Raw genomic sequence first — 26548 nt, forward strand, 5'->3', positions numbered from 1 at the left:
TTTGAGTATTTAACTCAAAATTAATTAGAAATGGGTGAAGAGTTGCAAGACCTTATAAGAACATATGCTAAACTCTAGTTTTTCGATGTGGGACATTGCTCCACATTACTCTCGATCAACACACTCCCACACGTGTGGCGAGAATTTTGAGCCTAACACGTGAACAAATTGTATCAAGTAACGTGGAAGCACATGCGACCATTGAGTTTTACACGCAAATAATCAAATTCTGATACTATAATAAAATTTGAGCATTCAACGTAAAACTAATTGACAATAGGTAAAGAAACCAAAGACTTTATAAGCACATATGCTAAACTTTAGTTTTTCGATGTGTGACATTACTCTCAACATGGATGAGATGTTTTTCTTTTGAAGAAAACAATACTATTAGTCGTGCGAGGTCAATCTGGTTATCAGGCATTAAAAAATAGGGGTGTCAGTAGAATTCTGGAAACATGCAGGGTCTAAGTTGAATAAAATAAAATCTCAAGGAGTGTAAGTGAATTTTTCCCATCTTTTTCTTGTTTCCAATTTTGTACAACCACGAAACACGTGCATGCGCTCTCATCGACACAATGGGGACCTCCATCCCCATTTCTCAAAGTCAAAGTCAACCCACGTTCCCAACCCCAGTGGACACACCAGTACACCCCCAGGCAGTTGATCCGACCTCCACCGCAAAGCATCAAAACCAAACAAACACCGAGAGAGAAGAGACCAACAACACAGAAATCAAAACCAGTCAGAAACACACACTACGATCATATTCATGTGTGGTCTCTGAGTTTTCTCGACAATGTTCAACAACAGCAGCAAAAACGCGCTGGGCTTGATGTCGTCTTCGTCATCAACAACAACGACGACGACGGCCACAACGACGTCGTCGAGTGGTCAACAAGCTCAATCTCTCATAAAGGCGTATTTCAAAACCCCGGAGGGCCGATACAAGCTCCACTCTGAGAAGACTCGCCCCGCGAATCTCCTCCCCTTCTCGCACGCCAAGTCAATCTCTCAGGTATAACAAATACGACGGCTTTAATTGCGTTTAATTACCACTGTGTGATCCGAACAAGGCCTATGGTCTTGTTGTATTGCTCTCTGTTGACTCCGAGTTAGTCAGTGTTTGGTTGTGGATTTTAGGTGACCCTAGCCCAGCTCAAGGACAAGCCTAGCCAGGCTACTTTGCAACCCAGCTCCAGCACGTCGGCGAGCGGCGGAGTGAGGTCTGCGGCGGCGAGGCTGTTGGGGGGAAATGGGGGCAAAGCGCTTGGCTTTGTAGGAGGGAGTGGAAGTAGCAAAACGAGTAATGGAAGTAGTAGGAGTGCTTATTTTGGGATTGGACCCCTTTCTATGCTTAATTCGAATTATGGAAGTAAAGGGTCCTATTTGGTTTTCAATGTTGGAGATACCATCTACATCAGCGACCTCAATTCCCCCGATAAGGTAATTTTGGTGTTCTTGGAGTTTGCTCAATTGGGTCTTTTTTCTTCTCTTGTTTTGGGAAATTTGTGTAAAAGGGTCTGGGAAATTTATGTGTAGGATCCCATAAAATTGTTGCATTTTAGCCATTCGAATCCTGTGTGCCACGCATTTGATTCAGAAGCCAAGGATGGGCATGACTTACTTATTGGATTGAGCTCTGGAGATGGTAAGGATTTATTGCATATTTGCATGTGATTGATGGGGTTCTGTGAAGATGAGCCTGTGTTTGTGACTTGCGTGCTCTGTGTGTTATTGTAGTTTACTCAGTGTCTTTGAGACAACAATTGCAAGATGTTGGGAAGAAGCTTGTTGGCGCCCAACATTATAACAAAGAAGGTTCTGTCAATAGCAGGCAAGAATATAGTCTCAACTTCACGTATTATTATTATTATTATTATTATTATTATTATTATTATTGTTATTATTATTATTATTATTACTTTGTATTCTTTCCTTTTATAAGCTTTTTGGTCTGCCTATCTATTGGGAATGCATATTTATCACCTATGGCTTGGATAGATAGATATATATATATATATATATCTCTTGATAGTCTTACGAAGAAATGGTGTCAGTCAAGGAATATGGCATAAGTTATTTAACAATAGCACTTGTTGAATAAGTGGGCTGAGAGTTCCTTATCCAGCAAAATTCCCACTTTTGGTACCCGGAATGTATATCATAGTGGAAGCAAAAAAGTGGATTGTTATATCAACAATCTTCAAACACAGTTTTCTTATGTAATATGAATGTGATAACTCTTGTTGTCTAATGGCTCAGCAAGGTTATAACACTGAGAAGAATCAAAACCAAGAAATTTAAAATAAGGGGGGAGAGAGTGAGAGAGATTATTTTTTTGGGTTTGGGCCATTTGGCTGTTTGGTATGTGCTTAGCAGTCTGAATACACAAACTAACTAGTTGTTTTTAGCAGTCGGTGTACCAGCACTGCATGGGTTCCTAAAGGCAATGGTGCCTTTGTTGCTGCTCATGCTGATGGAAACTTGTATGTGTATGAGAAGGCAAGCCTTAACTTTCATTTTTTTTTTTTTTCAATGATTAATTTTTGCCTGGTTTCCCTGTTGGTTTGCTCTACTACATGAACTGAGGTCAATGTAATTTACTTTAGAGTAAGGATGGTGCTGTGGATTCATCTTTCCCAGTTATAAAGGATCATACTCAATTTTCAGTGGCTCATGCAAGATCCAGTAAGGTATATCAATATTTAAAATTTCTTTGCATGTATTAAGTAGTTCATTGTTATACATAGTTTACTGCTTATGTTCAAGATTGTCTTTTAAAGTACTTGCTAATTTGCTATTATGGCCAAGTTCAGGTCATATTGGTAAGCTGCTTGTCATTATAACCAAGACATTTTTGTTTTAGCTGCTTCTGCAATACTCACATATAGATTCTGGAATTTGGCTAATCAAAATGTAACTTTTTGTTATTTCTTAAGGCTTATTAAAGAAACAAATGTAGAACTGTTGGCCATCTTCCTTATGGTTTCTTTTGTTCTTTCTTATGTTTTGTCTGTAGAGTAATCCAATTTCCAGATGGCATATTTGCCAAGGTTCAATAAGCTGCATTGCGTACTCTGCAGACGGGGCATTTTTGGCAATAGTTGGTAGAGATGGTATTTTTCAATCTGTTAGGCATGTGATTTTATCGATGAGTGCATCTGTTAATTAGTGCTGATATTAGATGCTATATGTAGGATACTTGCGAGTGTTTGACTACTTAAAAGAACAACTAATATGTGGTGGCAAGAGTTATTATGGTGCTCTTCTTTGTTGCGCCTGGAGGTAAAAAGATAAAATATATATTTATATATTTTCGCTTCATTGATATGTGAATAATGCTTGGTCACGTCTTGCTCTCAGTATATCCAGAACGATATACTTGCATATCACATGATGTCTTCATACTTATCTTCCTCATAAAGAATGTTCACACCTTATGATGATCATGTTTGACCTTCATTTTGTGTTGTTTTTCAGTCCGGATGGAAAATACATTCTGACTGGAGGGGAAGATGATCTTGTTATGGTATGGAGCATGGAAGATAGAAAGGTAGTAGCTTGGGGTGAAGGGCACAACTCTTGGGTACAGTTTCAGCAGAACTTTGGTCATATTAATTAAGCTTCCTCCTCCCCCATCTCCCCCCCCCCCCCCTTCTCTCTCTCTCTCTCTCTCTCTCTCTCTAAGTTTTGATTTATCGTAACTCATGGGCATCTTACACCTTTTAGCCTTGGTGTTTGCAGGTTAGTGGTGTGGCTTTTGACTTGTATTGGTCATCACCAACTTCAGATGGCACAGAAGAAAATGTTGTTTATCGCTTTGGTTCTGTGGGTCAGGTATTTGCTTTCCCCCCCTTCTCTGCCCTCCCAAAAGAAAACACTGAGAAGATATCCCATGCTTGGCATGTTTAAAAATAAAAAACACTTAAGGGCTTATTATCTTAATCAGCTTCTAATATTATATATCATTCCAACTTCTGTGCACCACAGCTATGCTGCATATACTCTTGAAGGTTTTCTCTTGCTGGTTGTTAGTACAACATTGTCTTTACCTATTAGAACCAAATTATGTAAATCCACATAAAAATTGCAATTGCTAGGTGTGGGATTTTCAAGATTACTTCAATTATTGTGGAAGAAAATATTTGAACCTGGGACATGATTTATTTTTGTGAACCTAGAAGTTGTCCATAAAATATCTTACTTTGTTCTGAATGTCACTACTTAACATACATGTGTACAGGACACAAAATTACTTCTATGGGACCTGTCAATGGATGAGATTGTAGTGCCACTTCGCCGGTGTTCACTTGGTGGGTCTCCCACATTCAGTACTGGTAGCCAGTCATCTCATTGGGACAGCAGTTTCCCAGTTGGCACTCTCCAACCTGCTCCAAGCATGCGGAACGTTCCAAAGCTCTCCCCACTAGCGGCTCACTGCGTTCATTCTGAGCCCCTATCTGGCTTAGTTTTTACCCAGGAAGCTATTCTCACTGCATCTTGGGAAGGGCATGTGAAAATTTGGCTGAGACCAGGTGAACCTGAAAGTAAATCGAACAACTCAGAAGCCCTGCTAGGTGCTGGTTCAAAGGACGAACGAACACTGACAGGAAATGTTCGCACAGAATCACCAAAAAGCAACCCATGGCTGGAAAATAAATCAAACAACTCACAAGCCATGCTAGGTGCTAGTTCAAAGGACCAACAACCACTGGCAGGTAAAGGTGGTGCCTTTAGTTACAAAGAAATGTCAAAAAGCAATAGATTGGCGTACCTTCCATAGCGGAATCTCAGTTTGGACCTGTGATTATGCCACTTCCAAGCGATTGGGCCATTGAGTATGTTTTAGTCAATGGCCATGCACAGAGAAAATAACCTAGCTCAAGGGGGTGACAATTTATTTTAGATAGACAGGGAGAGATAGAGAGAGAGGCACATGTTATAGCTGTATTAACCATATATGTGGGAACAAGGGAACGTTCTTCTAGGAATTTGTAAGGGTAGGTTTATAACTTACAACTCACAATATTCACTTCATAGTGACTGAAAATTATCTATAGGATAATACATGTACAATGCCTATGATTTTGCTCCTGCAGGGGCAAAATCTTTTCATTATAGCTGCTTCCGAGACCATGCTTTTGAGTAGTGGTCACAGAAGCCAAATAAAGCAACACCCTCCTACACTTAGCTTGAAACATGACTGCATTGGTGTCTAACAAAAACTTTCTACTATAGCAAAGATTATTTCGTTTATATGGTTTGTTTATGAATCACAATATGATGCAATTCTGTAGAATACTGCTATAGCCGAGTTGGTAGCGGATCTCCAAAATCTATGGCTCTGTAATGCAATCTTATGTTCAACATGGATGCAAACATTGGAGTTCAGCTAATTACATTGCAACTTGCAAGTGGTTGGTTGCACGTATTCTCAAATTTACCTTTTGAGCTCAAATTTATCTGTAAGGTACATTGATTTTAACTATTAAATTTTAAAATTTTTTTAGTTTAGCTATCAAAATTAAATAGCATTTTAAATTAGGTACTAGTTGAAAAGTTAAACAAAATAATAAAATAAAATGTATTAGAATTTACAAATATTACTTCACATGCAGTACGATAAAAAAATAAAAATAATATTATATCACAAATATTACATTAATTTATACTATATTGTATTAAAAAAAAAATCAATCCAATCACAACTTAACTGTGACTATCTTGGTAAATTGAAAGAGACAACTCACACTACTATACTATGTATTATTTTGAATAAAAGTATTGTTTTGACCTCTATTTATATTATATGATAGTATAATTTTCTAAAAAATTAAGTTACAACTTAACTGTGACTGTCTCACAACTTATATGTGACTGTCGTTCAGTCACAACTAAATTTAAAGTTGTGAGTGTCGTACAGTCACAACTAAATGTGAAGTTGAGACTATATTAGCAAATTTTCAAGATAATATAAAAGTCTCAAGGTCAATTTTGTTAAAATCTTATAAATTTTAACTAACACTCATCATATGTGGGCCAAAGGACAAAAATGTCAAATGGAAAAGACTCAAATCAAAGGGGCCAACATATTTATGACCTAAACTAAAAAATTATATTTAAATTTAGTAGTTCAATTGAAATATTATATGTTCTTCATGCTATACCAAAAAATTATTGAAATTTGATATTTAATTTTAATTTTCTATTATTGTATGGACAAGGAATGTAAACAACTTAGAATCTACTACGTGACTTGCAAATTACTATATGCATCCAGAATTTACTTTAAAATTTTGTACCCATGCGGGTGTGGTGGTGAGGAAAAAACCTCGTAGGTACTCAAATTGGGTAACACTGGTGCTTTATCACTCCCCTCTATGGCTCTATCTAATGTTTAAGCCATGGTACAGTTTCCGAGGCTCACATTTTCTCTCCTTTTCAGGAAGCATAGTTACTCCAAACTGTATAAGCTCACAAGTTACCGGCAAGGCAGCAACTACAATTGTGTGCATTTGTCATAATATATTGTAAACAGGCCCATTCAGGTGTGGACGTCCGCACATTCGCATCCAGTGCCGAGCGCTCGGCCATTGTAAAAAACATGCTACCGAGCGCTCGGAAGCATGTTTGCACGTCCGTTCGTCTGCACCTGACCGAATCTATATTTGTTTTTGTAAAAGTACTAAACTCAAACATTCATGCCAAAGATCAATGGGATGAAGATATAACAAAACTAGCATAAAACACCTATCCAGTGTTTTGTGGAAAAGCACCTACCATGATACTTTTCACATTTCTCACAAAACTTGTGAAAAGATTACATAAACTTGAAGGACCATGCACAGATAAGAAAAAATAGCTGGTTCAGCAATCACTAGGCAACAATTACACATTGACTGCTCTCCAAGGGAATGCTGCTTCAGCAGCTCACCAGCCATCAAATGGAAGACCCCAAAAACCTAACTTTTTCATAGTACAGCGAAATCTTGATCTTCCAAACAAACATGCACATAACTCTAGCATGGACTATGTTCATGATTCTTTGTGCACTTGCAAGTGGGAGTACAAGTGTATCCAATACACAGTTGTAAAATTCCTCGTGATCGCCATTTACCATGTCCCAAAACTCTTATCCTGCTTTTGCCTCAGCTAATTTTCTCTTTGCCAATGCATCCTCAGCTTTTACTTGCTCAGGAACAAAATCTGTGCACATAATTTGTTGTGCATCAGATAGCATAAATTATGGAAGAGTAAACATCATACATTCAAGTGGAAGAATAAAAGATACCTGAAAGAAAGTCATATCTCTTCCGTTTACGAACAACTGAGGCTGAAACAAGAAGAAAGTATGTTATTATGACTGGAAATTACCATAACTTGCAATAATCAAGTATGATTCTACATTTTCATCTCGAATGATTCTGTTGTATTTGATTTCTAAAATGGAAAAAAAAAAAAATCATAATAAAATTCATAAAAATAATAAGTTTAAAAATGTTTCGAGTAAACTGAAATGAGAAAAAATTATATGTCGATAAGCTCTGCACAGTTGATATTAAAAATGGAAAAACCTTTTAGCAAGGCAGCTAGAGGGGATTTCAAATACAAATGCAAGCTAGAAGGAAATGCAAACGAACAAACGAAATATCAAAATGGGGGTTCTTTCCTCTTAACAAAATTTGATATCCATGGAGAGTCTTAAGTTTTCAAAATCACATTGAACAAACCAACCCAAAACCTTGTGAGGGGTACAAATTGAAGTCCACTTTTCTTATAAACAGCTGGGGTCTTTTACTAACTTTCCCACCAAATATATAGGAACATCTTCAAAAGGAAATGAAATACAAACCCCATTTCAATTTTCAGTGGAGCATGTGAAGCAATACCTCAAAATCATGAGTATCCCTTTTACAGAGAAATTTATTGTTGTGAGTATCATTTCGAAGCTATAAACCATATATAGAAACCCCCTTTAATCCAGGTGTTCAGTATTCATACAATGCAGTAATCACAAACAAACAGATTAACCATAAAATATGAAATTTCAAATATTAAAGTAAATCAAATAAAAAACCAAAAAAGAGTTTAGGAATAGAAGTCAAGTTACATAGGTGCTTGTAAGCAAGACTCTTCTTACGATCCTGAACACAACACGCACGTGCTTCTTCACAAAACTTCTCAAGGAACTTCTCCTGCAAAAAAAACATTAAATATAATAAAAAATAAATAATTAAATTAAATTAAATTAAAGAGCAAAAACCTAATACAGAAATTGGAAAGCAGAAAAATACGGTGGCTTTGTTGACAAGGAAAACGGCGTCGTTGCTAATGCGCAAGTCAGAATCTTCACTTCTGATCATCCTCTTAACACGATCCATCGGAAACCTATACGACTTCACGTCCTCGACCTCTTCTTCTTCTTCTGGTTCTTGCTTTTGCTTTCGCTTCTGCTTTCCTTTCTGGGATTTCGCGGAGGGGGGTTTCTTGGTAATTTCACGACCTCCATTTTGTTTTCGGTCTTTCTGGGACTTGGATTTGGGAGACGAAATTTTCACAGCGTCTGAGTCGCTCACGGTGCCATTGCTGGTTTTGCTTCTGTTGTTTTTGCTTTGGCCGTTGTTGATGCTGGTTTTGGTGCTTGGCTTCTTCTTCGTTTCTTTGGTTTTCTTTGGTGTCATGGCTTTCTTGGGGGTCGCCATTGTTTCGGAGCTTCTCTTCTGCAAGTGTTTTGATGGAAATCTTGGACTGCAAAAATGCTTTCCTTTGGGCCCAAAGTTGTAAAAAGACTTTTTTTTTTGTTTAATGCCTTTCGGCCCAGCGCTCATGACTTGGGCTATTTTAATGTTTAAACTTAAGAGTGAGGCTATCAGACCATCCTTAATTGTTGAGTTACCACCCTAATATATTTTTTTCAACTTTTTTCTTATTTTACCCTTTATTGCAAAAACATGATAAAATCATCCAGATTTATTTGGTGGTCATCTACCGAAACATTCATCAATGTTCGGCAGATAAGTGTCGAATAAATACAAATATTTCGACAGATAACTGTCGAATGCCTTTTTCATTTCCATTCGATAGTTATCCATTGAATAATCCACCAATGTTCAGCAGATAATTGTCAAATAATCATAAATATTTCGGTAGATAACTGTCGAATGACCCGACGAACAAAATTAAAATTTTTTATTTTAAGGGTAAAGTTGAAATTTTGAAATAGGGTGGTCAACTCAGTAATTTAGGGTGGTCGGAATAGCCATGGCCTAAACTTAAACGCATAGCCAAAGTAGATGATTTCCAGCTATTATGAGCCTATGAGGACTACTATACTTATCAAAGTGTTTGTTCACTAAGTTTTGTGAGAGGTTTCATTTATTCAAATCCATACATTATTTGGTAAGTAAATTTAGTGAGTAAATTTAGTGATCCTAGCATAATTCTTCTGCTATATCATACAAAATCAATAGATCACTAGTTTATCCGTTGACTAAAAATGTTTTGTTACTAAATAACATGATATTATTATTTGAAACAATAATATATAATATGAATTTATGGCAAATAAGTATAACATGTGTTGATTTGTTTATGGCAGCAACATCTCGTTGGTATCATTAATAACTAGCTCCTCAGTTTCCTAGCTAACATAGATACCATCACCATCTAAAGACCCAACTATCACTCTGACTAAGTCCAAAATTAAATCCTTGCTACAGTACTACAAGTCTACAATAATGCCACACCAAACGTATCATCAATTCATCATCTATCTTAATCACCATTGCCACTAAGTATACCAATTAAGAAGCATGTACATGACCTAACCCATTCACCTCTATTTCACTTCTTGCCATTTGCTGTCAAGTTCCAATTCTCTACTTATATATTTTTGTACAAATTTAATGTTTTTATTTCAAATTCTGTCAATTTATGTTTATATTTGATTATCTTTTTAAATCTTAGACTCAAAATGAAATCGTTTTGCACACAAACACAAGATGTATCATACATACAAAATGCAAGCAAATACAAATATTTTTTCGTTACTCCACCTCTTCTTTGATTGTCAAAATTTGGGGTACCTAATCTTATTCTATTTCTATTAATTTTTTCCGAAGAAAAGAATACAAATTTGGAAACTTTGTCTACCATTACCATTAGGATTGTTATTTGGAAATAGGATTTTCCAATGCACAACACCAGCATAGAAATAACACAATGTCAACCTAGAAAATATAGACATAGAATCTAGTGCTGCTCATCAATATTGCTCAGCATTCCAAATACTCGTACATTTTTTGTGTGCAAATGCCCACTAGTTCACAATAGTGCATGCCTACTCTTTGAGGTGGGTATATGAGGTCAACTTTCTTCATTAAGTAATATGATATATATATATATATATATATGGGATCAAATGAGGGTTGGTTAGTTTTGGAAATGTGGTGAGAGTGTGAGACCACTTAGATGATGAGAAAATTAATGGACCAGATGTCAATTACATTATTAATTTGGGTTGTTTAATCAAACATTAAGTGGTTGGATATTATTGGTTTATATTGTTTGCCAATGTCACAGCTATATATCATGACTAGTACTAGACTATAGCTACTAGTACTAGTAGTAGTGGTAGCTATGGCCAGTTGTGTTGGACTACCATTTTATGTCCCTTCAATTCGCTGTGCGCCTGCACTGCCCAAAACATCATTTTCTAGTAGGCCAGCCTGAGCATCAATGTCAATACATGTATGCATGCACTTTACAATTCCATGCACCTACTCATCATAAAAGGGATTAATTAATTGAACTCAAAAGCTCCCATTTACTTACCACTAGCCTCAAATCAGTGTTTAGTGTTCAAAACTCAAAAGTTTATAGATTTTTATATATGGCGTTAAATTGGAATAGGTAATTATAAAAATTATATTAATATACATAAAAGGTCGATGAACACGTACTTTATTTTTATAATTCATCTTGAACTTATAAAATCTCATAATCCACACTAATAAACGGGAACATTGCACCTAATATATAGAAGAGAAAAAAATGCTCCATTTAACTTTAATTACAGACTTTTACAGGTTGTAGCCTTGTAGGGATTAAATTAATTTGTGATTTCTATTCACATTTAAGGTAATTATGGTGAAACATGGCCGGCAAAAGCTAGGGGCAGCTCATCACAATCTGAATGATGAACCTACCAATATTGGGGCTTCAACTTTGAGCGTGAAGGTTACCAATGTGTGCCTTTTAGTACATTTCTCATTGAAGGCTATGGAGGCGTTGGGGTGTGGCAGGCCAATTAAGCACTTGCAAGTCATGCCAAGCTTGTGGACTACCAGTCCATACTAAAGATAAAGTTGGATTAAACAGCCAACCAAAAACACAAATCAAAACAGATAAACAAATAAGAAATGATGTGGACGATTTGCAAGACACCTTATGTCTTATTTGGACTATTAGATTAATTAAAGTAGACGCGCGATTAGTCCTAAACCCACTTTTGATATAGATTTTCTTATACACATTCCTCCCACAAAAGTCTAGTGTTACAGAAAAGTTGTATGCAGACTTCTTATGTTTAATGGCTTAAAAGGCTAATGTAATTGATTCCAATAATGTCAAAATACTTCATTTATTTATTTATAATTGAAACATAATCACAATTCTACTAATCCTACACATTATTTAGTAAACAAATTTACTAATTTTAACATTATTGTAATCTTAGAGAAAAAAAAAATTAGGTGTTACCGTAACACACTACCGTATGACCAAATTACTCAAATAATAATATGTTCATTATTAAAAAAAATTCTAAAGAGTACAGACTATATAGTGAGTGGAGCAGAAAATGATGTTTGTCTGTCTTTGTTGTCTTCAAAGTCGTGCATGAGACTATCCCAAACAAAAAAGTCCCGCATTCAGACAAGAGTCAACCGAGTGGGCCGGTGACGGTGGGATTTAAGCAACTGCACCACCTCCTGCCCGTTCACACTTCCACACACGCACACTGCTTTTAGGGGTGGGCATTAATACCGGAAATATCAAAATCGTCTTGTTCCGTGACTTCCGTCTCGGTCAATTCCATCTTAAAATTTTGTTTTTTTATCCCGTCCTGTTTCTAAATGAGATGAAAAACAGTTATGATGTTTGAAAACCATCTCTCGTTTCGTTTCGTATTATCTCGAATTATATTTTATTTATTATTTTAAATTTTAAAACCTTTTTTTCTCTCTTTAACCATTTAATTATTATTTAAAATTTTAAAACTCTTTCTCTCTCCCCAACCCGTGACTTCCTTTTTCTTTTCTTCTCTCTTCCTTCTTCTTTTTTCTCCCTTCCTTCTCCCTTTCTTCTCTCTCCAACTCTTGCCTTCACTTTCTTTTCTTCTCTCTTCCTTTCTCTTCCTTCTCACTTCCTCCATCTCTCTCTTGCGACCAGCTTCTGGCCAACCTAGCCACCTTAAACTCGAGCCACCTAACCACTTCCAGCTCGCGCATGACCCAGCCCAGTCACCCACCTCGCCGTTCGGCCACTTTCCTAGCCACCCAACCACCTTCTTTTTTTATCTGGGATTGGGTTGGTACCAAACCCGTACCGAATTGGTTCGGTTTGGGACGAGACGATATCAGAGGTCCAAAATGCCCACCCCCGTCTTGTACCGATCTCGAATCCAAAGCATGAGATGGGAACGAGATGAGGTTAGTCCCGTCCCCCCCACCCCCACCCCCACCCCCACCCCCGTCCCGTGCCCACCCCTAATTGCTTCTGTAAGGAGCTAGTACTCCAATTATATATGCCTCTTTATTATTCCTTTTAACAATTTTTGCATACTCTTTTATCACTCTCTTACTCTCATTCTTTTTATACTTATTTTCAACATATTTTCACAAAATTACTTAAATAACCATTTAATATGAATTCAACTAAATTCTCGATCCTATTGGTCAAGTTGATTGTAGGAATGGAATTGGCATTCTTGACCTTTAATTAGGAATACCCATTTCATTGTTTTGGGGGTGTGAATTGTTAAATATCCTAGATTGTTTTGATATAATTGAATTGTACAATATATAAGTCTTGAACAATATATATCTTCTTCTTATAAGTCAATTTTAAAAGTGAATTAGGTCTATTAAACTTTAACAAAAATGAGAATAATTCTCACTCCTATGTGTAAACCTAACAAACCTAACAATGGAATGTCTCCACATGCAAATGATCCAAACATAAACGACTAAGTTCTATTTCATCAAAACAACACCTTATATATAATTGGTCCTATTAATTGATATAATAAAAAATATAAATTGATTGAAGATGTGACCCGGCCTTCTAATACTATGATATGAGTTGGTTTTTAAGATAACATTGAAAATAATTTCTAAATAAAATCTTCCTACTAAACCTATATTGGTGTCTACAATCTGGAACAATAATTCAATCACTCATCTCTTATCGATTCTTAATGCGAGTGAGCTAGCTTTGTGGTTTTCCTCAGTTGTCAGTACTCGTTCACGAGATATCTGTCGTCGACGTAGACGCTCGCCACGTTCACACGTACACTACATGACACAACAATCACACAACGCAACGTCAGCTTCCCTCTCCCACTCTCCCCTGCCACTAAAATCCAAAACGCTCACATTAACATGCATACACTTTTTTTGGCCAGAAACCATGGCATTCACTAATACCAGCTAGTATTTGTACACTGACCATAAATAAAAACATACTATTTATATTCTTATTTCTTAATTTAACAAAGAATAAAAGAATAACCATAAAAAACATACTATTTATATGATAATTATATTCTTATTTCTTAATTTAACAAAGAATAAAAATTTAGCCATGACAAACATACTATTTATATTATTTTTCCTCAATTTAACAAAGAATAAAAAGATAACCATAAAAAGATAAATAACGTTCTGCCACTATATCGAAAAACTTTTATCACTATGGGTGTTACTTATTCGCATGTTATAACATAAGTAGATAAAAAATTTGTACAAAATATAATATTAATAAATAAAAATAATTATTGTGTATGAATATCACACTATCAGTCTATCACATGATATTATTAATTTGCAATGTGTCGGTGATATTGAAAAATTATTCTAATAAATATTTATCAGGCGTTTTCGTACCGTGATGTGGCACGGACACACCAATGTCTACGGTGTGGCAGCTGCAGCTGATTTTTGTGGCTTAAGAGCATGACAGCGCATTTAAGGCGCTCATTATCCAAGTCTCAATCAGCTAGCAAGCAAGTAAATTAAGAGTGAGAGAATTAGTGATCAGTAGTAAGCAAAGCAAAGCGCCAGAGCAAGAAGAAGAACTGAAGAAGACGAACACGACAATGGTGATGACGTGTCTCCCGTCCTCACCTCTTTGATTCCAAGCGTTGTTTTCAGGAAGCGGCCAAGCTAATTAAAACACAAAAATTACACATTAGAAAACAAAAGCATAGAAGCAAAAGCGATAGCAAAGCCAATGCTGCAAGAAAAGCAAGCAAGAAATCGTTCTTAGAAAGCAAGAGATTGTTAAAAGGAGCTGAAACAGAAAGTGCTTTTGATTAGTTAGCAAGATAAAGTGCTTTGTGTCAGCATGAGAGGAAGCGAGTTTAGGACGACGGTGGTGCTTTTGGTGCTTGGAGCTTTGGTTACGGCGTCGCATTGTGCGAATGTGACGTACGACCACAGAGCGCTGGTGATTGATGGCAAGCGAAGAGTGTTGATGTCTGGCTCCATTCACTACCCTCGAAGCACTCCCGAGGTTCCTCTCTCTCTCTCTCTCTCTCGCTCTGTTTTTCTCTCTGAAGCTATATGTGCGTGTGCGTGTGCGTGTGTGTTTGGCAATTGGAATTTCAGTGTTTCTTGAATTGGTTGTTTGGTTTGGTGCAGATGTGGCCGGACCTTATTCAGAAATCGAAGGATGGAGGTCTGGATGTGATTGAGACCTACGTCTTCTGGAACTTGCACGAACCAGTTCGAGGCCAGGTCTCTCTCTCTCTCTCTCTCTCTCTCTCTCTCTCTCTCTCTCTATAATCACAATGTTTCTTTCTTGGTTCTTGTTATTTGGTGAAATTTTTAATTCCAGACGCGACGTTTGGTTGCTGAGAAAATGTGGGAGTACTGTTTTTGCTATGCTTAATTATTTCCATTTTAGTATTTCTAATTTGCAAAGTTTTCCTAGCAACCAAACAGTCTTTTATGTTTTCCGATTCTTTGGGTTTAACGGTTTATAGTTATCTCGAATTTGCATTTTCGGTCAGTTATGATGGTGACTCGTATAACAATTTTACAGTATGACTTTGAGGGAAGAAAAGATTTGGTTAAATTTGTGAAGACAGTAGCAGAAGCGGGTCTTTATGTGCATCTGCGAATTGGCCCTTATGTATGCGCAGAATGGAACTACGGGTATTGCTCTCATTGGTCCTTTTCTTTTCCTTTTTATTTTTTCTTCTTTAAGAATAAAAAGGGAGCTGATTAATAATGATTGACTTTACTTGTTTACTATTTTCTAATTGTGTTTGTGTTTCAACTTGTATTGAACAGTGGCTTTCCTCTTTGGTTGCATTTTATACCCGGAATTCAGTTGCGAACTGATAATGAGCCCTACAAGGTCTCTAATCCACTTTTTGCCATCCGGCCCTGTTTTTGTGTGTGCTATTTTTCTTGGTATTTTCTCAGTTTCTTTAATTTATTAAAATATATGTGGTTCAGGCAGAAATGCAGCGATTCACGGCCAAAATTGTGGATATGATGAAGCAGGAGAAACTTTATGCATCCCAGGGTGGACCCATCATTTTATCCCAGGTGAATTTTTTTTTATATTTTTTATTATTTTACCTCATAGTCATTGTGGTGTCTGGTTTTTAGCTGCACATATCTTACTATATAAGAATATTCCAATTTGAGTTTCTGGGTATTGTTACATTTTAGAGGACATTAATTGGTTATTTCTATTATTCTAGATTGAAAACGAGTATGGAAACATTGATTCAGCTTATGGGTCTGCTGCCAAAACCTATATTAATTGGGCAGCAGACATGGCTGTGTCTTTGAATACAGGGGTGCCCTGGGTCATGTGCCAGCAAGCAGATGCTCCTGCTTCCGTGGTGAGACTTCCTTATTCATTTTCCATTTGTATTGTATTGGCCTTGTACAAACAGAGCATTCTCAACATGCTTTCTTTACTCTTCTTGTGTTGTATCTACTTACAGATCAACACTTGCAATGGATTTTACTGTGATCAATTCACCCCAAATTCTGTCAAGAGTCCCAAAATGTGGACTGAGAATTGGAGTGGATGGTAAGGTGCCTAAAAAATCCTATTAGTTTTTGATATTTTGAACTAGTTTTCTGTAAATTTGAATTGATTTCTAGTATCACATCTTATCTTTTGATCTGATTGTATTTTATTGGCAACCTTCAAAACATTTGTGATCAGGTTTCTTTCCTTCGGTGGTGCTGTACCTCAGAGACCGGTGGAAGACCTTGCATTCGCTGTAGCACGCTTCTTCCAGAGAGGTGGAACTTTCCAAAATTATTATATGGTACTGCATTTGTATCTGAAGTTCATTGACATTTTAACGACTTTATGAGAATGCTTCGATGCTCTAGGACAAAATTCCGTATAGTATCTGAAACCAAGAAGAAAACATGAAGTGATATTTTCTTTGTTGCTCTTCAACAGTACCACGGTGGGACTAACTTTGGGCGGACTACTGGTGGACCCTTTATTGCTACAAGTTACGACTATGATGCTCCAATTGATGAGTATGGTATGCTTTCTAGTATGCCTATATTTCTGCCTTGTATATAAAACTTGTGGTCATCAGTGGTATGTGAATGAACTGGGAATTTCTGTCAACATGATGCTTATAGGGTATTGGCAATACTTAATAGTGTTAATATGCAATTTTATTATGAGTAGTATGATAATAAATTAGACCATGAATGCTTTCAACTTTATAATATACTTAGAATAATTCATCAGTGAATCAATTCAACCTTTTCATGTATGTTGCAGGACTTCTTAGACAACCTAAGTGGGGTCACCTAAAAGATGTGCATAAGGCCATAAAGCTTTGTGAAGAGGCAATGGTGGCCACTGACCCAACAATTTCTTCTCTTGGTACAAACTTGGAGGTATAATGCTTTTACTCGTGTTAGAGAATATTCCATCTCTTCTGATTCATGGCTATGATAAAAATTTCTATATGAACTTCTTCTAGGCCTCAAGGTCCTCCAGTCTAGGTGAATATCCTCATATGGCCATATTTAGTGTGGGGTTAGGCACCCCCAGTGCAAGGGAGCAATATAACTTAAACTTACAAGTTATACATGTTAGAATATTTGGGAGGAAATATCTGTGGTATCTGAAGTGAAGTCTTATTCCATTGGTCTTGGATGAACTTCCTAAGTATTAATCCTTTCAAAAGGTGCCCAGTCAAGAATTGAATAGTTGTAGCTCCAAAAACTTTAATTTTACTGATGTATGTTCATTGTTATTTCTTTATATCTTCAGGCAGCTGTCTATAAAACAGGATCAGTGTGTGCTGCTTTTCTTGCCAATGTGGGCACCCAATCTGATGCCACTGTGACTTTTAATGGCAAGTCATATAACTTGCCTGCATGGTCTGTGAGCATTTTACCAGACTGCAAAAATGTCGTGCTTAACACTGCAAAGGTTTGCCTCCTTAGCTTCTATTGCACGTATACTTGTTTGTATTTAGAGAAAGTTGCCTACATTTATTTGCAGATGTGTAGAGTATCAAAATGTTTTGATCTGTAGATGTACATTATTATGACTGCCTTTCTTGGTCAGATTAATAACTCTGTTCCATGAATTATCTGCAAAACGTTCTTATTTCCACCTTAAATTGTATGTTCCTGCTTTTAATAGTTTAATAACTCTGTTCCACTGAGATTACTTCAAAAGTATTTTATTTAATCCTGTTTTTAAGTGCACGACATCTCATACTTTCTCATACCACCTGGAATTGTTTGCTCCTACTTATTATATTTCGGTGTTCAACAAAACTATGGAACAATTTCAGTTAGACCATGGAACAACTTTTGTAATCATTTACATTTTTAACTCACAATTGTTATGGATTGCCAAGGGATATTCGTGAATATTTTCCTTTAAATTCATCATACGTAGTAAGGTCAAAATTGTGTTATGTTTTTCTCTTTTCTTGTGGGCTAGTTGCATAAGCAAAGTATATCACATTTTCATGACAGATTAACTCTGCTGCTATGATTCCGAGCTTCACACGTCAATCATTGATAGCTGATGTTGATTCCACTGAAGCTTTGGGCTCAGGCTGGAGTTGGATAAATGAACCAGTGGGTATCTCAAAGGATGATGCATTTACCAGAGTTGGATTATTGGAGCAAATAAACACTACAGCTGATAAAAGTGACTATTTATGGTACTCTTTAAGGTATGCAAGTTTATTGTTTCTGCGGTTGCTTTCTTAAGATGTATTTATTGCCTTTCAGTCAGTTGTCTGGATTTCTTTCAAGACTTAATTTCCCTTTCTAAACAACTTTGGCAGCATTGATGCCAAAGATGGATCTCAGACTGTACTTCAAGTGGAATCACTTGGCCATGTTCTTCATGCTTTTATTAATGGAAAGCTTGCAGGTGATCTATAAGTTAATGTCGTTAGAATTTGATATAATTTGATTGCAATACATCTCTATTCCACATTACTGTTTCAAATTTCAATAATATACTTTTCAAGTATTTGCTTGCGTTCCTTAGTGTTAATCCAGTGACTGCTTTGGTTACACTGGCAAATAAAAAATCATTTTACTATGGAGAGGCCTTCAAGGCTGAGAATGGAATCCTCTGAACGGGTTTGAGGAATGACTCATCATGGATTTCCTGGTAACTTTGGGGAAGGGATAAATTGCCTTAAATTAATCACAGTATTAGAGGTCTTGAATCGATAGAGTTTGAGTGTTTCCAAAGGGTTTTGCTCCCTTGTCCTGCTACCTATATGCAAAACTCAAACATATTTATTGGTCAACAGAAGGTCAACTCCATGCTTACTCAAGTTTATATATCCTTCTGTGTCTTTGTAGGTACTCTTTGTTGTTATACTTTGGCTTTGTTTGTTTAATTTCTTTCCACTCTTCCCTTTTTTGTATTTTCTTGTGTCAGGCCAAAAATTAAATTGAATGCATTTCCTGACTAATCTAAGTTTTAAATCCTCTAAGCCATTCTCTTTTGTAGAATTTATGCCATATAAGCATGGTTTGTTCCAATTATATTGCAACAAAAGCTTTCAAAATTATGCCTCTCATCAGGCACCATGTAAATTGAGGATTTGGAAAAATTATCATGTCCGGTTCTTTCGGGGAATGTGTAAATTGAGGATTTGATCTCAAACTTAGTGGTCCTATGTTTCTTGTTTTTTTTTTTAAAGCTTCCTGTAAGGCTGTAACACACTATGGGTATTGAAAATTTGAATCCCATATACAGAAGATTATATACTAGGATGAAGCCTGATTATAAGGTTCACACTTCACAATCGTGAATTTCAAATCTAAATTAGTGCTTGCACAGTAATTACAACCATCACTGGAACTGTTACAAATTTTCTAGTCGTATTTATCTTTTAATTGGATCCTTTTCAGGGAGTGGAATAGGTAACAGTGGCAAAACCAAGATTTCTGCAGAGATCCCTGTCACATTTGCATCTGGGAAGAACACAATTGATCTTCTGAGTCTGACCGTTGGGCTTCAGGTTTGGCCTTATTGATAATGCTTTCTATAAGCATGTATTTAAAAGGAAATTACCATCTATATTATTTCTGGCATGTCAGTTTTCATAAAGAAGATCCATGCTTTAAAGGTAAATATGACTAATTGCAAACCTAAAATTTTTCAATCAGAACTATGGAGCTTTCTTTGACAAATCGGGTGCCGGAATCACTGGTCCTGTACAGCTGAAAGGCTTAAAAAATGGCTCTACTATTGATCTCTCTTCTCAGCAATGGACATATCAGGTCAGTCTTTTTGTTGCAGTGCCCTGATATGGATTTCAGTAGATTGTGCATTTGAGGGAAAACGGTGGTTACTAACTTAAAAAAGCAGTCAGTACCGTCAAAAGGACGAAATTTAACAGTTTGTCTTCATCATTGTGACTACAGGTTGGACTTAAAGGTGAAGACTTAGACCTTCCTAGTGGAAGTTCTTCTCAGTGGGTTTCAAAACCTACCTTGCCCAAGAAACGACCCTTGACCTGGTACAAGGTGATTCGTTACTATTATTTTTTACTACTTGGTTATGAATTAAGGATCAGTTTGATAACCATTTTGTTTATAGTTTTTAAATTAGAGAGAGAGAGAGAGAGAGAGAGAGAGAGAGAGAGAGAGAGAGAGAGAGAGAGAGAGAGAGAGAGATGAAATATGAGAGAGTTGAGGAACCGATGAGGGAAAATACACAAAATTAGAACTAAAAACTATTTAAAGTGCCAGTCTATTAGTCTAATATGGTCACTTCCTATATTTTATCTACTCTTCAAAGCGCCAATCGTGTCACTTGGTGTGCATTTTCTGTCTACCATTGATGAATGTATCTTTTGTTTTTTTTTTTTTGGGCGTAGATGAATCTATCAATTTGATCAACTTGAAACCATTGGCAAAGTCTAAGGGTAAATGTGTTGAAACTAGAACTACAGGAAGGAATGTGAATTTGGGGTGAAACTGCATGGAATTTAAGCTTTTATATTGTAAGGTGTTTGCATATGTTATCTTTTCTTGGATATTCGTGCTTGCATGTTGTGCATTCTCAGTGAATTGGATTTCCTTAAGCCTAGGATACGCATGATTTTGGAAAATGGTTATAGGAGTGCTATGATTCAATTATTTAAGAGACTAACCAAAAGAAATATTCTTTTATTCAGGCACAATTTGATGCCCCTGGTGGCAGTAACCCTGTTGCACTAGACTTCACGGGGATGGGGAAGGGTGAGGCATGGGTGAATGGACAAAGCATTGGGCGTTACTGGCCAACAAATATTGCTCCGAAAAGTGGTTGCACCGACTCTTGCAACTACAGAGGATCTTATAACTCAGACAAATGCCGAAAGAACTGTGGCCAGCCATCTCAGGAACTGTAAGTGCTAGAGAATCCAAGGGAAAAACTTGAATTGAATCTCCGATTCTGATACCACTAATCCTACAGGTACCACGTACCCCGTTCATGGTTGAAACCAAGTGGCAATACTCTTGTACTGTTTGAGGAAATTGGGGGTGATCCAACACAGATATCTTTTGCTACAAGACAGGTTGAAAATTTGTGCTCACATGTATCAGAGTCTCACCCATCACCTGTAGATACATGGAGTTCAGATTCAAAAGCAGCAAGGAAGTTGAGGCCTATGCTATCACTTGAGTGCCCATTTCCTAATCAAGTCATTTCTTCAATAAAGTTTGCAAGTTTCGGAAGACCGCGCGGTACTTGTGGGAACTTCAGCCATGACCAGTGCTACAGCAGTAGAGCTCTATCCACTGTACAAAAGGTATGACCTTATTCAGTGCATGCACCTCCACTTTTAACTCTTTTTTTGCTTATGATTAATTTTTATTGGTTTACTGACAAGTGCAATATCCATTATACAGGCATGCGTTGGATTAAAGAGCTGTAGCATTGAAGTGTCGGTTAATACATTTGGTGACCCATGTAAAGGAGTAACAAAGAGTTTAGCAGTAGAAGCTTCATGTAGATAGACATTGCTCCGTGCCTTTGTTAATTACTTGTGGGATATAAGTAAAATTTTATCCCCAAGTTTGTCTCTAATTGAATAAGGTCATTCTAATGGATGGTAAAGAATATGAATAGTGTTTTCGATATTTCTCCTAATAGAAAGACGAGCATAGTATTTTTGATAGGGCAGTGCTATTGGCACTCCCCAAAACACTACCCTGCACTCCTTTGTTTATTTATTGTTATTTTAATTACTTTTTATCATTTAAACTGCCAATATTAGCATCAGCCCACACATTCATATGAGGTAAAAGTCACAAAATGCCAGAGTAATCTTGACAATTCAAATGATAAAAAATAATTATAAAACAAAATATTAATAAATATACATAGGAGGAGAGCGAGTAGTTTTTTAGGGAGTGTTAATACTGGCAACCTTTTTGATAAACACCAAAATTGATATGACCAATTGACCATAATGACTTGATTTGTGGAAGGATTATGTTTGAAGGGAGATATAAAAAGTAGATGGTTCAAATCATTAGATTCGATTGTGATGTGAGTACAAAAGAGTGATTAATGTTCTATTAGTTTACTTATCGACTCGTGCGTATAATGTATATCACTATATCTATAATCTTAAACAAAGCATGCGTTGGCGGGAGAAATTGCACTCATTAAAGATGGGGCTGCAAGATCCCGAATTGGCGGGAGAAGTTGCCATCCTTACAAGTTACAAACAAGCAAGGTAGTCACAATAGGAGATTTACTATAATCAATCCTTGACCAAGATCTATAGAAAAGAGTGCACACATTTTGGAAAATAAACACACTTATTATAGTACAGAATAATGATACAGGGCAAGCTTAATTTTGCAGCCCTTAATTATTTGTGCAATGCTAAAATATCCACCCAAAACCAGATACACACAAGAAACAAAGAAATAACAATTGAACACTTGATTGTTTGAAACATGTTGATTGATGACGATGATGATGATCAGTACTGAGCAAGTGCTGCTAACCCAGAAGACGATTGCCTTTGGAACCTGCAAACCTTGCAGAGAGGTGAAAAGAGAGATGGGGTTTGGTACTTGTCCTCCCCACCCATCATTGGCATTGGCACTCCTCTCTTGACCGGACTCACATATCCTGCCCTGTAAGTCTTCCCCAAAATGCCCTCCACCTCATCAGACAAATTGGAAAACCTGAACTGTGTCTCCAAGTGGGCAAAAGTGTCACCACTTGGTATTTGGTACTTGTGAACTCTGTTTTCCTCCTCCCCAATTGGCCTCACCGTTATGTCCATCTCCACCAGCCCTGCAACCGTGACCCGAGCGTAATTCATGTCGTCGGTTCTTTCGACGATCACCTGTCTTTCTTCGCCATGAGTCCTCCACTCGGCGTCTCCGTCGGTGGGGATGGTCACGTCCTCGCCGTCCCATCTGACCATGAGGGCATCCACTTTGTCGTCCCACTTTGCGACCCTCTTGGCTGCAATCACGAGGGTGTGAGTGTCGAACATCACTGACAAGGCTTGGACCCACGTGAAGTCGCGAGTCCTTCCTGTTGGTCGTGTCCCGATCAAGTGTGCGTTGATTTGGAGCTTGTCGTCCGAGACAATGGCGAAGTTTCCGTCCTTGGCTCCATGGAAGTAGAACATCACACCATCACCACCAACAAATCGTGGGTCGTAGCAGAGTGAGCCATATCCATTACAATTGGCTTTTCTATCTGCATGCCAAAAAAACCAATCAAATGGAAGAAAAATGGGTGAATTATGAATCCAGACGAATTAGGGGGAGTCTTACACTTGCAAACGGCTTCACACTTGCTGCCGCAGTTGATGAAACAACCCTTGTGTTTCTTGTTCTGTTTGGGCTTCCTCTCAGGGCATTCTTTGGGACACACAAGGGTCTTGTAATAACAGGCACCCTTTGATTTGCAGAAGCCTCGCTCCTGTTTCGACCCCGGTACGGGGTCCTTTGCATCGTAATTTGACTCGTCGGCTTCATTCTCATTCTCATTCCCGTTCCCTTCACCCAAAACAAAAGTGGCCTCAATGGAAATGAGCACCACAAAAAGAGCCACCAAAATATGTGACATTCTTATGTTAGCCATTTCTGGCTAAGCTCTAATATGTATTTTTTCTCTTCTCCTTCTGTTGGTTTGCTTGTGTTGTGAGCTGAAGGATGAATGGGAAGTGATGGGTGCATAGAGATATATATAGGAGAGTGCTGAGGGAACCCAAGCCTTGGGACTATTGCTTCTTCATGTTATCAAACAGCTGAGAACCAGCTCTCGGGGTATTATTATATGATTTTATTTAGGGTCATTTGTGTTGCCCATACAAAACTTCACAATCAATGAATCTTTTAAGAACCTTAAGCATTGGTATTAGCTTTGAGTTTATGATGGACCGACTTATAGTACATAATCGAATCTACTTTTTAGAATTGTGCTAGTTAATGGTGTATTTTGTGTAGCAAGTACATTAGCATTTCTTAAGGCTGCCTCAAAGGCGTATGAACTTGTGAATAAATTAATGGAAAATTGCTTGATCGACTCCTGAAAAATATTGCAATTCGCATGTGAAAGATCTATTAAAAGTTTTTCCATTCTAAACACGAGATGTGAAAAATTGCTTGTTGAGTAATGTTATTTATAATACGTTCTACATTTAATAATTAGATTGTTGATTATATATGTGAATCCGCACATGTAAAAGTGAATTTGTATGACATGTTTGTATGAAATGCAGTGAAATTCAGTATTGTGAGAAGTGTGGTTAGTAAATGCAGTACAAATAATTTTATAAAATTATATTTAAATGAGAAATTACCTTAAAACCATTATACATCAAAGACCCAAATACTCATCGAGCTTCTAACTCCAGTGCTAGAGCACTTTTTGTCACGGTATTCCAGTCTTGGAGCACTTTACCAACACACTCAGGGTAAAAGTTTGATCCCTGTCTTTCCCTTCCATTAAATTAGAAAAAAAAATTAATTTAAAAAAAACTTCAACCCATTACTCTATCGTGCGAGTTCATAAAATGTGTTGTTTGGGCGCTAAGAAAGGCTATTTTGCAATCATATATGACAGAACAAATTGTGTGGACTTTAACGTAAAATGATTTTGTACAACTATTCTGGCATAGGTTGAGTAAGACTCCAGAACCTAACAAGGTCAACTCATATCTTTTTTTTTTTTTTGTCAAATCAGGTCAACTCATATCTAATTGGGTTGCCATTGGTGTTAAGAACTTAAGATTGATTATTAGCGAGTCTGTTCTCCTTCCCCTTGTTTTATCAGCCTGGGCTTGGGCTTGCCATGTCTGGCTCCCCTCTGGGCCTGCCTGTTTTCTCTGTTTGGGCCTATGGCCCTTTGGCCTTTGCCCACCGGGGCCTTTATGGAGTGAATTCATTTGGATCCAAAGAGAAAATATTAACGAGTCTTAACCTAGATAGAAAATTAATATAATCAAGTCCAAATCGACTAATTCAATCTAGTTATTATTATTATTTTTTTAAAAGCCCAGTTCACAAATAAGGCTGATAACTCAGTCCACTTGCTATAGAAAATCTCAATCCGATCCACTTTAATGAAATACGCGCGACACGAAAACCACCGAGTGCTCGGTGAACAGTACCGAGCGCTCGACATTTGCCACTATCAGTCAATAACAATAATTGCCACTGTGCAACAGTAATTATTTGAAGCAGCATAAAGATGATAATTGTTGGTACCTTATGTCTTTTATTACATAAACATATCAAAAACTAATTAAATCAACATAAAACACACAATTCAAGTTTCTGAAGTCGCATTCACTCATCTTATAGCATAAAAATGATTATCACTAATTACTAGTGTCAGACAGTAGCAATTTGTCCTTTTTTTTTTTTTTTAAACACATCCAGCGTATGGCGCCAAAAACATGAAAGAAATTAAAATGTGGACTTATTTGTTATAAAGTAAATTTATTTGAAATTTCAATGTTTTAGGTGAGCTTAGTTATCATTAAGAGTTCAAAAGTGAACTTTAGAATCATTATTTGTAATTTTTTTTTTTATTGGTGTCATTCACTAAACCAAATAGTTATTTATTAAATTGAATTGAATATATTTTATATTATTCAACAACCGACATGGTCAGATGTTAGACTGTAAAAATCCATTCTAATTCAAAGACCCAAAAGCAAATTGAAGATACCAATTCAATTTGTCTAGAAAATATTATAAATTAGCTCCCTAGCGTTAAACATATTCGGAGAGATTGAATACAAAGTCTTCTTTTAAACCCAAAAGCAATATCCTTAAGATTTGAATTAACTTAGGATTTTTTCCCGCAAAGAATAGAATGGGTGCCACGGCACTAGATCAAATGGTTATCGGCACCCAAAAGTTATAATTAATGCATCTGAAAATGAAAAAAGGGTGGTCAATATCAAAGTTCTGGTAAAGGTCACATTTCGAGTCTAGGTTCCAGTGTCTAGGTTCAAGTTCTACGTCCAAGAGCCCGGGTCAGGGATCCCAGGTCTTGGGACATGGGTGAGGTCTCGGGTCAGCTGGATCCAGGGTTCAAGATTCCAAGTTCAATACCCGTGACAGTTTAAATGGGTAAAACGCATGTATGAGAAATACTCACGACAATGTAAGTGAACGCTGCACAACTCTGCTGAGCCGAAAAATGAAAAAAGTTCTCGGAGAGACACAAATGTAGTGTCAGCCAAAAACTAACTCAGTTTGAGATACATATGAAGCTATGAATCAAATAATTAATTAAACATTCTACA

The 26548-nt window shown here is 36.9% G+C and overlaps 4 protein-coding genes across 4 annotated transcripts; 2 read left to right on the forward strand and 2 right to left on the reverse strand.

Annotated features, from left to right (window-relative positions):
* Positions 1–789: 789 nt before the first annotated feature.
* Positions 790–5344, forward strand: LOC147298790 (putative catabolite repression protein creC). Its single transcript, XM_086239811.1, has 11 exons — positions 790–1018; positions 1144–1446; positions 1543–1651; positions 1744–1837; positions 2418–2505; positions 2613–2696; positions 3023–3119; positions 3201–3288; positions 3484–3589; positions 3748–3840; positions 4247–5344. The coding sequence occupies exons 1-11, from the start codon at positions 800–802 to the stop codon at positions 4784–4786; spliced, it is 1821 nt and encodes a 606-aa protein (XP_086095937.1). The 5' UTR covers positions 790–799; the 3' UTR covers positions 4787–5344.
* Positions 5345–6667: 1323 nt separating this feature from the next.
* Positions 6668–8753, reverse strand: NF-YC10 (nuclear factor Y, subunit C10). The gene is made up of 4 exons (XM_086240543.1): positions 8298–8753; positions 8114–8198; positions 7295–7336; positions 6668–7209 (listed from the first exon to the last, which is right to left on the reverse strand). Exons 1-4 carry the CDS (start codon positions 8703–8705, stop codon positions 7136–7138), a joined length of 609 nt encoding a protein of 202 aa, XP_086096669.1. The 5' UTR covers positions 8706–8753; the 3' UTR covers positions 6668–7135.
* Positions 8754–14308: 5555 nt separating this feature from the next.
* LOC147298792 (beta-galactosidase 8-like) lies at positions 14309–21939 on the forward strand. Its single transcript, XM_086240531.1, has 19 exons — positions 14309–14796; positions 14925–15020; positions 15328–15440; positions 15579–15645; positions 15747–15839; positions 15998–16141; positions 16247–16335; positions 16474–16579; positions 16720–16807; positions 17056–17174; positions 17554–17715; positions 18273–18475; positions 18590–18678; positions 19677–19786; positions 19935–20048; positions 20193–20294; positions 20948–21159; positions 21229–21565; positions 21666–21939. The coding sequence occupies exons 1-19, from the start codon at positions 14629–14631 to the stop codon at positions 21771–21773; spliced, it is 2520 nt and encodes an 839-aa protein (XP_086096657.1). The 5' UTR covers positions 14309–14628; the 3' UTR covers positions 21774–21939.
* An 811-nt stretch (positions 21940–22750) lies between these two features.
* LOC147298793 (uncharacterized) lies at positions 22751–23886 on the reverse strand. The gene is made up of 2 exons (XM_086243153.1): positions 23562–23886; positions 22751–23484 (listed from the first exon to the last, which is right to left on the reverse strand). Exons 1-2 carry the CDS (start codon positions 23869–23871, stop codon positions 22751–22753), a joined length of 1044 nt encoding a protein of 347 aa, XP_086099279.1. The 5' UTR covers positions 23872–23886.
* Between the last annotated feature and the right edge of the window lie 2662 nt (positions 23887–26548).

This window comes from Dryas octopetala, chromosome 1, assembly GCF_963921425.1.
Source record: "Dryas octopetala chromosome 1, drDryOcto1.1, whole genome shotgun sequence".
NCBI lineage: Eukaryota > Viridiplantae > Streptophyta > Magnoliopsida > Rosales > Rosaceae > Dryas > Dryas octopetala.